Source organism: Argiope bruennichi, chromosome 8, assembly GCF_947563725.1.
Source record: "Argiope bruennichi chromosome 8, qqArgBrue1.1, whole genome shotgun sequence".
NCBI lineage: Eukaryota > Metazoa > Arthropoda > Arachnida > Araneae > Araneidae > Argiope > Argiope bruennichi.
In genome coordinates, this window is record NC_079158.1 from 8,684,861 (window position 1) to 8,699,544 (window position 14,684).

The 14,684-nt window shown below is 30.7% G+C and overlaps 1 protein-coding gene across 1 annotated transcript in view; it reads left to right on the plus strand.

Moving 5' to 3' along the window:
• Positions 1–6,452: 6,452 nt before the first annotated feature.
• Positions 6,453–14,684, plus strand: part of LOC129980840 (coronin-2B-like) — a 50,156-nt gene continuing 41,924 nt past the window's right edge. The window contains exons 1-2 of the mRNA XM_056091263.1: positions 6,453–6,631; positions 10,242–10,439. Of these exons, the coding sequence (XP_055947238.1) occupies positions 6,593–6,631; positions 10,242–10,439 (237 nt within the window). The 5' untranslated portion in view covers positions 6,453–6,592. The remainder of the gene's footprint in view (positions 6,632–10,241; positions 10,440–14,684) is intronic.

Sequence of the window (14,684 nt, forward strand, 5' to 3'; positions counted from 1 at the left end):
AAGATGAATAAAACATACCTTTGAAACCAAAGAGTCCTGAATTTTTTTATTGATGTTATATGTATTCATATATATCAAACTTTTCATAAAATCAAACTTGAGCTGTTAATTGAAGTAATTGTTTACATGTGCATTCTAAAACTTACTCCTATGCATTGAACTCATTCTCAAACTTACTCATTCTTTTCCTGCACTTTCTTTTCCTTAGTTTTTATTATTTTCTGCAATACTTTAAACTTCTGGAATAAATTGTTTTCAAAGTACATGATTTTAAGCAGTGTATAGAAGAAACAAATATAAGAAGAAAAAAAGAGACTAATTTTTATCATAAAAAATAGAAGTTGAAAAATTAGTTCCTAGGGATTAAAAAGCATGAAGAAGCACATAGCCTCAAAGGATTTGCATCTTCCTTTCCGGCTGAAAATTGAAGTAGTTATTTACATAAAACATAGTTTGTACTTATTTAAAATATAAAACACTAGATATTTATGATTAAAAATCTATTTAATGTAATTGGTTAGAATTTTTTTAAAATTTTTTTTATCCATATAATTAAATTGACTAGTCATGCCAACGGATGAGAAGTGAAGTGAAGAAGGGATTTAACACAGTGCCTGAACTTAAAAATGATAAGAACATTTTATATTAGAATATCGAGAATATTAATTTTTTTAAAATTTCAAATATAAGAAAAAGAAATATATGAAGTTTTTAGTATCTTCTGTAAACCTGTATTTCTATATCATTTATAAATCTATCAATTAAACAAAGAGAGACAAAGCATTAGGAAAAATGTATTCCTAATCCACAAAATCTTTCATTCTAAGAATTATAAAAATAATCAGTATTATGCAATTATTATGAGATATTAAAAAGTAAGTCTACCATCAACATTTTATGCATATGAATTATTTTTACTGAGCGATACAAAAAAAAAAACATTTTTAAAAACATAAATGGGTACAAAAGTCTTCAAACTATAATGAATGTTTTAATTTATTTGTAAAAAGAGATCATGTCTTAAATAAGTTTTTCATTTTGAGGTTTTTAGATATACTCCATAAATATAGTTCACAAAGGAGGCAAAAATAGACTAAGTATTTAGAATTTTCATGTTTAAAGTCAGCATATATTTTTTCAATAAAATAATTTATGTGAACAGTAAAATCTGTACTAAATCTATTTTGTTTTGATAGTTAGTATCTACTATTACTCCAACTGAAATTAATAAATTGCAAAATATAAGAAAATTTCCAATTGAAAAAAGTTTTTAAAAAAGTTCCTAAAAAATAAAAATTTTATTTTTCAGTTTAAAGTACATAGCAATGATTTGACATGTCATACCATTTATTGTAACTATTAAACTGTTTTCATTGTTGAGGGAATGAAGATATATTATTGGCTCTAGATAAAATTCAAACTGTATTCGTTTGTGGAAATAGAAAAAAATATTGTTAGAACTTAACTAATATATTTAAGTCACAAATACTAAAGACACATGTTTATAAAATTTTAATTGTTTGAATGTCCAAAGAAATTGTTTTCAAATAGAGTTGGGGATATATAACTTTGGTTATTGAAAAATAAATATTAAAACAATTCTTTATAACATCTCTTAATAAAAATTTTGGAATAATTAATAAAAGTTTTGAAAATTATATATTTCTTAATATTATTTATTACTCTGAAATATATTTTTATAAAAATAAATAAAATATGTAAAATTATCGCCCCCCCCTATTTTTTAGGATTTACATGCAATATTAATCTGGAAGACATATACAGCTGAAAAGATCAAATCCTGAAACCTAAATTCAAGAAATATAAAAATTGCAATTTATTAAAAATATTTTGTGTGTGTGTTTCTTCTTAATATTATTTTGATATAACTAAAAAAATTAGCTATGAAATCACATATTCTGTTAAAGCTTACATATTTATACGTTTTGGGCATTCAGTAATCATCTCCCCATATGTAGTTGATGGGAAAGTAACAAACGTTCAGCAACAAGTTTCAATGACTGCATACATTATCTAATAAAGGCACGAAAATCATAGAAAAATAAGAATTATTCAATTGCTGCATCATATGTTGAGTAATTACGTTCATATAGTTTTTATATTTCTGTGCACTAATAACATTAATTACTTGTATTACTAGTTACATAAATTAGAAATAGAAACGTTTTTCACGATTGAAATAGTTTTCTATTTGGTTTGAAATAATGTTTCATTAGAATTAAATATTTAGAGAAAACAATTATATTAATAAAAATTAGAGCGGGTGATATTCACAAGTATCTTCCCTAAAACTAATGAAAGGTACAAGGTGTGAGCTAAATAAGCGATAACTACGCTATTATGATTGCAAAACATCGCCAAAAAAATGCCAAGGCTTAAACCAATCAGAGAACGTCGGTACCCTTTGACATAGACTTTGTCTGTACAATTTGCGAACTCGCGCGGGGAGGGTGCGTTGGGTTGCAATGCGGATCGGAGTGTGTAGTCGGCAGAAAGTCAAGTGCTTATCACTGGAGGTGTTTTCTGGATGTTAGAAAGGCCTTTGATAGAATGTGGCATGATGGTCTCATCTACAAGCTAATTCACCTTAAATTTCCATACTATCTCACAGCAATCATTTCAAAATTTCTCTCAAATCGCTCCTTCCAAGTCAAAAACCACCATTTTCTCTCTGTGATTGGGACCATCCAAGCCGGTACACCTCAAGGCAGTGCCCTTAGTCCTCTGCTATACTGCATTTATAATGCCGACTTTCCTAAATCTGATCCAGTCATGAATTGTCTTTTTGCAGACGACACTGCTATTTTAATTCAAGGTGCCACACCTAAATTTGTCATTAAACAGCTCCAAGGTGCGCTAGTCAAAATTGAAGAATGGTGTACACGCTGGCGTGTCTCCATTAACACAGATAAAACACACGCCATCTTATTTCGTAAAGGTCATCCGAAAAAATCTCTCCCACAACTTACCTTCTTCGACGAAAATCTTTCTTGGGACAAGGAAGTGAAGTACCTCGGCCTCATCCTGGACTCTAAGCTCACCTTTAGAAACCATGTCAACTATAATTCAAATAAATTCTGGGAAAAAGTCCGCGAAATTATTCCACTTATCGGTCGCCACTCCCCACTTTCTCTCAATAACAAAGTCCGTCTGTTCAAGATTGTCATCAGGCCCATCCTTACATACTCAGCCCAAATTTGGGGGCTTGCTGCAAAAACACATCGAAATAAAATTCAAATTCTACAAAACAAGCTACTCCGTATTATCACCAACGCACCTTGGTATATCCGCAACGACGTAATTCGAAATGACCTCAAAATTGAAACCATCGAAGAATACATCACTAAACTTTCCAGGAGCTTCTTCCAAAGGATCAATGATCACCCTAACCCCACCATAGCTCAACAAACCGATTTCGCCCACTGTAGCTGCAAATACAACTTTCCTTATGCCACCACCAAATGGTCCCTTCCTCTCAAGCCTCCGTAACATTGTTACCTTGTCCAATTCTCCCCCTGCTTTTCTTACTGCACCAAATCACTTTTTTGTTCATTATTCACCTGTTTTTTGCACCCCATCATCGCTCTCATCTCACCTGGTCTCATGACCGCACTTAAAATGCTGTTTTAGCCATAACTTCTCAGGGTCTCAAAGTCAGGTACCACAGTCATATTCATACTGAGTAGAAGTGTTTTTCACTGGCACTCAAAGAAGAATCCAAATTCAGTCAGTCAGTACTACTTGAAATAATCTATTGTTCGTTCAGAGCCAATCAGCATGCGTTCACAAGGGATGGAATTGAGTTTGGTTTATCATGACAGCTGGAAATATTAATATGATGAGATTTTAAAGAATCAAAACATTTCTTGGTCTATTGATATGAGGTTGGGGGCTATATTTTTCAATAGCTTTAATTGCCTCGTTTTCATGTTCATCGAGTTTGTTAAAGAAATTTGTAGCTATTTTCTTAATGGTTTGCCTGAAAGTGGGGTACATGAGGGCTTTATAGATTTCTGAGCTGGGCATGGCCCAGGTAGCACCACATATCTGTCTGATGATTCTGTTTTGTTGCCTTTCAATTAATTTATTTGTTTTTGCTGCATGTCCCTAAACTTAGCATGCGTAAGTCAATATCGGACACAAATAGGCTGTGTAAATAAGCATTTTAGTGTCCCTGTGCATCTCTGAATTCCGAGAAATTACGGGGAAGTACTTGCGCAATTGAGCTCGGAATTTATCCTTTACGTAATTGAAGTGTGCCCTCCAATTTAGTTTCCTGTCCATTATGACACCTAAGTACTTGGCTTCCTGAGACCACGGGATGTACTTTCCTTTGACTTTTATCCTTTCAAAGTTTTTGTCTCTGGGAGCTTTGTGAAACATTACTGCAATTGTTTTGTCTGCATTTATCTCACTTTTTCACCTGATCATCCACTCTGTTATGGTATCCAGATGCCTATCCAGAGCTATTCTGATGTATTTTGCATTGTGGTTTTTGGCCAGAATTGCGGTGTCGTCTGCATATAAACACAACATGGTGTTAAATTGTTTTGGGATATCGTTGATGTAACAGGAGAACAGTATTGGTCCTAGTTTTGAGCCTTTTGGTACTCCTGCTTGTATGTGTTTAGTGTCTGAAAAATCGTTTTTCACCCTTACTCTAAAGCTTCGATCGTTGAGATAAGAAACAATGATTTTAATTAAATATCTTGGAGTACTGTTTTTAATTAACTTGTAAATTAAACCATTGAACCATACCCGATCGAATGCTTTCTGTATATCTAGGAAGACAGCTCCTGTTTTTTGTTTGTTTTGGAATCCTGCAGTGATGAATTCGGTGGCTCTGATGAGTTGATGTGATGTGCATAGGCTTGGTCTGAAGCCAAACTGTTCAGGACAAAATATGTTGTTCTCTAATAGGTGTCAGTTGAGTCTCTTTAAAATAATACTTTCGGCAATTTTGCTACGAGAGGAAAGTAGTGAGATGGGTCTGTAACTGGAGGGATCCGTGGGATCCTTACCAGGTTTGTAAATGGGTACTACTGTGGTTGTCTTCCATCTAACTGGGAAATACCAAAGTTCCAGTGTTTTTTGTACTAAGAGGGTGAAAAATAGTATAAAATTCAGAGGGAGGTGTTTAATCATGTTGTTTGTGATGTTGTCATATACAGGCGCTTTGTTATTTTTGAGTTTTTTGATGTGTTCTATAATTTCTGTTGGCTTAACAGGTTCGATGTTTACATTTGAGTTTGGGTCGTCTAGTGGCGCCATCTGTGTGCTATCAAAGGAGCTAACAGTTTCTTCGCCCTCGAATTCTGTTTCCTCATTGGATAGTGTGTTTAATTTAAATTGATTCTCTAGGCTATTTGCCAAGAAATTTGCTTTGTCGAGGTCGGTTTGTGCAATTCCGGCCGGACCGTTAAGGGTTGGAATATTTAGTTTTTTCTTTTTAAATGGTCTCACAAAGTCCCAGACATTTTGGTTTCCAGGGCTTAGATTCAGAAGCTTAATTATGAATTCCCTGTTTTCGATCTAATTTGCAAGTCTCCTAATTCTGTTGTTCAAGTTATTTAGTAATCTTTTTGTTTATTCCCCCGTTCATGAGTGCTTGCTTTTTTTTATAGTCTTCCCACAGGAAGTGATGTCACTTACAGGAAGTGGTGTAATCTTGGGAAAGTTCCAGAACTTTCTCCAAGCTTCAAGGAAAAACTGGTCTCGGTGATATAATGTTCAGACCATCTGGAGTCTTCTAAAAGATTCCTTTCGTTTTCAAGGTCGTCAAATTTCTCGCCAAGTCACCAATTTTGTCACCCAGGTCGGCATGTCAGGGATACGTTTTATTACTTCGTAATACTCTGATAATAATGTGTAATGATAAATATGATAAATAATAATGTGATAATGATATAATGTGACACTTCGTGTCACAAGTATATCATATGCCTTTATAAAAACTCAGCAGAAAGATTAAAATGGGATTTATAAAGAAACCAGTATTTTTATACGATAACCAGAATATATTATACTAAAAGCAAACTTGAACTTGAATATAAACAGTGTTTAAAAGTAAAGCTTGACATGCGGTTCACGAAGTGTAAACATATTACATAAGCAATAAACGGAGGAATCGTCAGGTTCATGTCAACCTATAGGAGTCCAATCACAATAAAGTTCACATCAGCCTGATGCTTTTGTAAGCTGAGCTGTGATTCTACTGATGTAGGTTTACTTTCGTCTGATCGATCTCTAGAAATATTAATGAAAAACAAAGGACATAATTATTTTTCTTTAGAAGTTTCTGTTAGAAAATATTTTTATTTATAAAATATAACAATTCGCAGAGAGATCATATATTTTCTACATTTTTATTTAACAGTGTGTAATTATTTTTTCGCACGAGGCTATGTAAGAAGCATAGCTTAACAATCGCTTATTTTTGAAATAAACAAACAAACAAACTTTTTTATTATTATTATTATGCTTTGTTATTTGAAAACTATGATATCGGGGTTTTGTTGGTAATAATTTTTTTCGTCTCTTTTCTTCGAAGAGTGCCGGGCCTTGCGAAAAAATGATCGATATTAACTCCTTGAACAAAACGGAAGAAAAAGTTAGTAACTATTTTTCTTTTATCTGATTTATATTAGCTCTTTTAGTACGCATCTAACAAAATGCTCGTCGTAAGTTAATATGATGCTAGTAACTTGTGCTCTTAACCAATATAATCTTTGTTTAAATGTAGATTTTTTAAAAAATTGCTTATGGTAAAAAATTTCAAATGTTAGTTTTGTAAGATATGTATAGAAATATTTAAAGTGTAAATTTTTTAATTAAACAGCCACTCCCCTTTAATTATTTCAAGGTTTCCTTGTCGATATAAATTGTAAATCATGTGACTTTATTCTTTAAATTTGGAGAAACATTTATTCAAGAATTATTAATAATTACTATTGGATCGTTTTAATTATTATAGTGTAATTGAAAATTATATTTTGTAATTTATGAAAATATTATATGATTTGATTTACCAGAATAAGGTTAAAAACTAAGCCTGCTTCAACGTTTCAATATATAATCAAATGTGTAATTTATTCCAAATATATATTATCAAATATACCAAACAATTACCATGTGCCAAACCAAATATATAATCTGTGCTAAACATATAATATAATTAAATATTTTTAATATTTTACTGTAATCAGGTATGACTGTGGGAAATGTTCTGTTATATTAAAACAGAGAGAGAAAAAATTTCTTAGAGAAATAGTATCTTTCCTTATCATATATTTCAGCTATTTCAGGAATGTAATTGAATTTTTACAGAATAATGATATTCCAAATGTCTTTCACCTATAATTTTAAATATGAAAAATATTCATAAAACTTTAGTGCAGGGTAAACAGAAATTCAAGATCTGCTCTTTAGATTTTGCTTAATTTTTGCTGAATTATTGAGGAAAGTGTTGAAAGATAAAACTTCCTTCAATTATTAAACATAAAATCATGCATGCTGTAATAGAAGAAAAACGTTGCCTACAAGGTGGTTGGAGATTCAACAGATTAGTGTTGCTAAGTGAGTGAAATCCTAATTGTCTACTAGAGTAACATAAGGATGTATCCCATCTATCTGAAATGATATTTATTTTAATGAGCATTAAAGATTAATGGATAAAATAAATATTTGTAATCAAATAGCTTTGTTTCTGTTTAGCAGCAAATATTTTATAAATTAACAAATACAATGTTACAAAATGAAAATTTTTAAGTAAAATAGTTAAAATGTAAAGGAAATAATCGTTATAATTGGTATTATGAAATTCATATTAATGCATCAAAATTTCATCATGAGAAACATTTTACAGCAAAATTCGTATGATTTTCAGAAGCCTTAGATAAGGTCAGATTTCATTTCAAATGATTTCTGATTATCTGAAAGCTTTTATAAAAAGTAAACAACTATTAAGGCAATTTGCATCAATCATCAAAACAATCTACACTTCATACAAGGAGGCTCATCATAACTTATAAACTCATAACTTCTTAACAGCTCTCTACAAATGTGTAATGTGTCATTTTCAGGAACTTTTTGATTGTTCTTATAATATTCAACCGTATGCTGAATGGTGTCGATATGTTCAGTTTTGAATGGCATTATTTTAGAACTCTTTGACAATACTTCAACTGATGTAGTTGCAAATAAGTGGTGCTCCTTTTCCTCGTGCATGACACTAAATTCCTTGATAGGTGGCTTTGCTTACAAGCGCTTGTTGAATGTCCTATATTACCGTATTTGATTCCTTTTGAATTTTGTTTATGGTTTTGCTTATGTTCTGTGTATACCATGTCTCCTAAAGACGTAGCAGATCTTTGCCGATGAATTCAAGAAGTCTGTTGATGTCATATGTGATAAACTAGATTGCTTATTTGCAAATATTATTAGATGAATGCAACTTCATATAGGTGTTGAAGGTGTTCATTTTGAACATGTCTTTTTTTTAAGTATTTCAATAATTGTTTTGTTTGATCATTTCTCAAAATTTAATGAATGTTAATAAATGCATCCTCATACAAATGCATTATTATTCTCCCTTTAATACCTTTTTGAGATATACATATTACTCCTGAATAAGACTATGAAACACTTGCTCAAACATCAATCTGAGACATGAGTAAATAGTCTAAATGAATAAATTTATCTTTTTAATATCTCAGTAAATTTTATAGATAGACGAATTGAACATTGCATTTTTATGGATGAGTATAAGAAAAACGTTTTATTCGCTGCCATTTTTACACTATTGAGGGCTGGGTAAAAATTTGATTTTTGTAACTTGTTATTCTCAGCCTCCTCAGAAGCCAAAGTATTTTCACATCTTTGGGTACTTTATTTCATAAAATTTTGCTACTGAGAGTATATGCTTAATTGCAATAGTTAAGGAAATAAACACTTGTCCCTCTTTTTTTGGACATTCTTTATAATGTTACAGAAGATCCCTACAATTAATATTTAGCTGACACCCAACAAGCTCAATAATGAATAACAACATTAATTTAATTCACATATAAAAACACAAAATACAGTCAAATGTACACAAAGACTGCATTTGCAAAAATTAACAATGCATCAACTGACAATAAATCGCTAATTGCACAGTACAAAGCACTCAGTGTAAAACAATTAGAAATCTGATCTAGATCTCAGTGAAAGAATTCACTGGATTGAATCGTGTCAGTTATTAATTTGGAATCCATTAAAATTTTTCTTGCTATGAGACTAACTGCGCAGGAAAATATTACAAATTCATAATACTGTGTACAGTTAATTTGAATCAACAGATCACTTATAAGACTGCCTTATGAAATTTGATGACTTGATTTTATGACTTCTGATTAAGGAAATATATATGTTGCTATATTTAAAAAAAAAAAAAAAAAAAAAAAAAAAACTATATAGTTTCTGGCATTTTGTAATTTTTCACCTCATATTTTGATTTAACTCTGCACATTAGCTTATATTTAATTCTACTTTGGATTATTTTGTATGGAGTCTATTTAGATTATAAAAAAAAAGAAAGCAAAAATTTTTTATGCAATTATTAGTGAATTCTGATTTTAAGCAATTCCAATCTAAATATCTATAGGGTTTGACTCTATTATCTTAAATTTAGAATTTATTCAGTAATTTTTATTTGGCAATGATCAGGGAATAAGATAATGTTACTCTCAGACAAAGCCTTAAAGACAAAATAGTAATGCATTTCATTGACTTAATAATGACTGATTAAGAATTTTTTAAATATTTTATGGTTTCATCGGCTTACTTGCAAATATATATATATTTGCTAATAATTACATTCTCAGGAGATGGACAGAATTGCAATTTAAATACTACAGAAATCTTTGTATGCTTTAAAAGTATATAAAGATATGTTACCGCAGATGTACAGGTATGTTACCTCAAAACATTTTGCAGATTGTATTATTTATTTTTGGGCCAACAAATTATGATACTAAATAGAATGAAGACAGCAGGAAGAAAAAAATGCTTCTCTATTGGAGACATTTGTTAATTAATTATTAAATACATAACTGTTCTCCCTTAAATAAAGCATATTGAATTGCAAATTAAAAAGCAGTTAAATTTTTAAATATAAGTATATAAGGAAGTAAGTATATTAATCTCTTTTTTTCTTTTAAAAAATTTTGTTTTCTTTTCAGTTATCTTTTCGAGGAATCAGAAGCAGTAAATTTAAACATGTATTTGGTTGTGCTGCAAAGAAGGACAAATGTTTCGATTGTATTAAGATTACAAAGAATGCTCATGATAGTTCTTTCTGTGCTGTCAATCCTAAATTCATTGCAATTGCTACTGAATCGGCTGGGGGTGGATCCTTCATTGTCATTCCCATTGAAAATGTAAGTTTTTACAAATTATTTCTTATTATTTATAGATTTATTTGTTCTATGTTTTCTACTACTTTGTTGTTGTTATTATTATCTTAATTATTATTTTTGTAACATGGAGTGGTATTTAATAAGGAAGTGATTATTTGCAGATATTGCACGTGTGAATATAACATTATTTACAAGTATTGTACATTAAGATTATTACCTTCTTGTCCCTGGATTAACTGAGGGTACTTTTAAATTTATTTTTTCTCCTTTTTCAAAACTGAGCTTTTCTTTGTAAGACTGTTCTGTTTGTTTTTGAGATAACAAATTTAATATTTCTTTGTGACACTTTTCTATATTTTGATGAATACATGCAAATATTTAAGTTTTTATTTTTTGGTTTTGTGTGTTCGTTTCTCATAATTTGGTTTGCTGAAAGAAGTTTGTTTAGTAATGGTTTGAATGATGGAATTCTGTGTTAAATTTTTAATGAAAAATACAGATTTCTTAGTCTGAAAGATATCTTTATTCATCATCAGGGATTTTTAAATAACTTTTTTCAGTCATCAGAGATTGACATTCAGCAGAAAATTAATTTAAAATTTACTAATTAATCCATTAACAAACTGTAAATTTTTGTTCAAAAAAAGTATTGAATTAGCTGACATTAAAAAATGCATTCAATCCGATAGCTAAAGAAGAGGGACTAACTGTATTCCATATAATCATGACCCTTGAATCAGCGCATAAAGTTATATTAATCACCAAAATACACAGTACTGAAATGGGAAGATGAACAAAATTACATTATTACCTGTGAGTTTATTTTTCCTCAAAAGAAAATAGCATATATACATACACACTATTAGCGTGTTGATTTACCACATTATGCATAATGTGAGTGTTCATATCGTTCACGCAGATTTTCAAACATTCCTGATACAAAGGTTGCTGCAGACTCCTGCAAAAGATGATTTTCTCACATAATGCATGCATAATTCTTGGTGGATCTTCACAGTTCAACACACTGTCCTTCAACATTCCCCATAAGTTGGCATCCCCTTCCATTAACTCAGTACACTACAAGAATGGTGAAATTTCGTAACACAGAATAACTTTGTGCCGTCTTCTCTTAGAATTGTTCTACCATCTTTTTCAAACTCAGTCCACCTTCACGCCGCTTCCGCATGAGCGGAAATAATGCTCACCTATAAATACTTTATCCTCCATCGAAAGACAGGTTTCCAACAACAGTTGCACAGCACAACATCCATTTCACTACTGCGAACATTTGGCTGGAGCTATGCCTTGTTGCCGAACGCACCCATGTGTTTGAGATGCGCGAGTTTCAGTACTGTATATTTTGGCGCATACTGTATAAGTCTCCATTGATGCTGAATTCAGTCCTAGGCTTTACATACGGTGTCTTTTTTCCTCTTTTTGTATGTATGACTAAACCTTTTTTGGAATTTTGAATAATTTTTTTAAAACTTTTGTATGCAAAATTCAATATTTTATTGATTGGTTTTTTTTCCCAAACTTATTATTGGACAAATTTAAAATCACATTTTTTTAGCTGCCTTTGACAACCAACTGTTCATGATTCCCTCAAGAAAATATTTTTAAACATTAAACTGTGACAAGCACTAAAGCCATGTTATTTTTAAAATCGTGAATTTCCTCCTTTTATTATTTGTGAAAATTAGTCAAATGATTTCATTATTGGGGGGGGGGCAAAAAATAGGGTTGCCATGAAACCAAGAAAATACAGGAAATTTAAAAATAATCTAAAATGCAGGGAAATTTGAAAATTTCCATTAAAAGGGGAGGGGGAATACAAGGATTTTAAAGTTTCTTAGTTCCTTTTTTTTTCTATCTAAAAAATGTGGAATTCTGAATATATCAAATTTTCAAGAATAAAAAATCTTAGTCTTAACTACATAAACGTAACAACACCATTTGTGACTAATCATGGAAATTCACCCCCTTTCTACTTGCTTCTTTTTTTTTTTTTTGTATTGATTATTCAGGTTTCAATTTGAAATACATTTCTTTTTCCATGAGTCTTCTGGATTGGAACTAATTAGCATGCATGAAATTGCTGTAACTGCATGAGAGAATAGAATAAATTTCTCTGTTGGGAAGTGTAACATTCAAACTCTGGAAGCATTGCTTCCAGAGTTTGAATTCCAGAGCATATTAGTCACTCACTCATGAGTTTATTGAATGGTTTGTTTACTGTTTGAGAAACTGTGAGTTTAGTTAAAGGCTATATTTAAAATAATAAACTACCTTAAATCTTTATTTTATATGGATTGAAAGGATAAAAATATGAATCTTGACTGCTGAATGGGTTAGAAAAGTTTTGCAAAATCCATTTGCTGTGTACTGCTTTGTAAGAAGATAATAAGCTTAAATAATATGGGAAAACAAGCACTTACTAGTCATGCTAGAAAAGGAAAACATATAAAATAGGTGCCAGTTCAAAAAAGTCATCATTGATATTGGACTTGGTATCTGAAAGGAATACAGGAGAAGATGATATGCCAAGTCCGAAAATATCAAATTTGATGTCCGAATATAAGCTGGTTTCAAACTTTTAAAGAATAATCATTTAGGGATGAATTCTATTGGGTAGTAAAACTTGTAGTGCTAATTTCATCCTTTAATGGCTTCAATGTTATATCGGAAATATTTTTTACATTTACTCACTGACAATGAAATAGCCAAAAAAATGTACTTCAGATCGTACAAAAACGTATATTATTTGTTAATGATTAGCTCCTTTTTTTCAAAACTTTCTTTAGAAATCTTTAAACAATAAAAAATTTGTAATATGCTTTGATGAAATTTTGAACCGCATTTTACAAAAATGCCAACCAGATCTTGGTTTGTAAGATGTTGGTGTGAATCAATCAATAAAGTCTCAACGAAATATTGGAATTCAGTATTTTTAAGGCATACCATTTCTCAAGAACCGTTCATGAATTATAAAGGAGTTATAGCAAGTTTGTGTTTACTGTTACTTTTACAAATTAGTATGGATGGATCAAATGTAAATGATTTAAAAATATGTCAAAGAAGAACTTCCATGCAAAAATGATTGTAAAATTTTAGATCTAGTTACTTGTGAACTACAAATAATCCATTCAGCATTTCATGTATGAATATAAATCTGCTGAATGGAAGCAGATATTATTCTAAGAGCAATGTAGAATATTTAAAGATAGTTCCAGCGGGATGTGCTGATTTCCTGGAAGTTACTAGTTCTTCTGAATTTTCTTTGAAGTTTTTTTCTGTTTATTGGGTCGAAAATATCAGTGTCGAACTGCAAAAGGGGACTGGGACAGGTTGACACCAATTTTGATTGCGAATTTTTTAAATATTTTTTTGGTAATGATTAAATAGCTGATATGTATTCCAACACATTCTTGCATTCTTTTGCTAGTATAAAACGGAATTAATAACAATTTGGTTTAAAAATAAGGGAGCACTATCGAGTTGAATGAGCTAATTCCATCGATGTCAACGTTCCCCGAGACCGAGGTACGTTGGCACCATACGCGGGGCAGGTTGGCATTATATATTTGTACTTTTCTTAATTGTATATTTGTACTTTTTTTAATTGTACTGTAGGTATTTATCTAAAAAGAAAATTAAATTTTTTTTTTTAACTAGGAACTTTTATGGAACTAAAGTTTAAATAATTGAATGTAACTAAAAATTGCTCTTTTTTTTTCGAATTTAGGAACATTTAATCGAAGTACAACGAACTGATATCGACTTCAAATTGCAAAAATGCTTTTACATCTTTGGTGACCCAATATTCAAAGGCAGTGGCAGAAACATTTTTAAATCAGCCCTTGAGACAACTGTTATTTCAGCGTTATTGAGAAAAATAAATGCATTCGTCATTTTAGAACTTTTTTTGAGGAAACTCACCTTTCATTCTTGGGAACTCTTTTGGTTCAGAATTCTAGCCACGAGAATTTTGAAATTTTTTATCTTCAATAAACAGTTTCACTATTACAAAATCATTAACTCTGGATCTTTTTCTAAATTCAAATAATCCGAGTCCTCAGTGAAATCACAGTTGATATCAAAATTATCTTCATCATCAGGAGACACCCATTCTTCTTCACTTCTTTAATTTTCAGAATGAAAGATTTGTCTTCTGAATTTCATTTTCTTTCTCTGCATTTCATCTTTTCCCATTTTCCTATTTATTTTTAGCTTTCTTTCTTCAATTTTTTTTACTGTGTAAGGCTT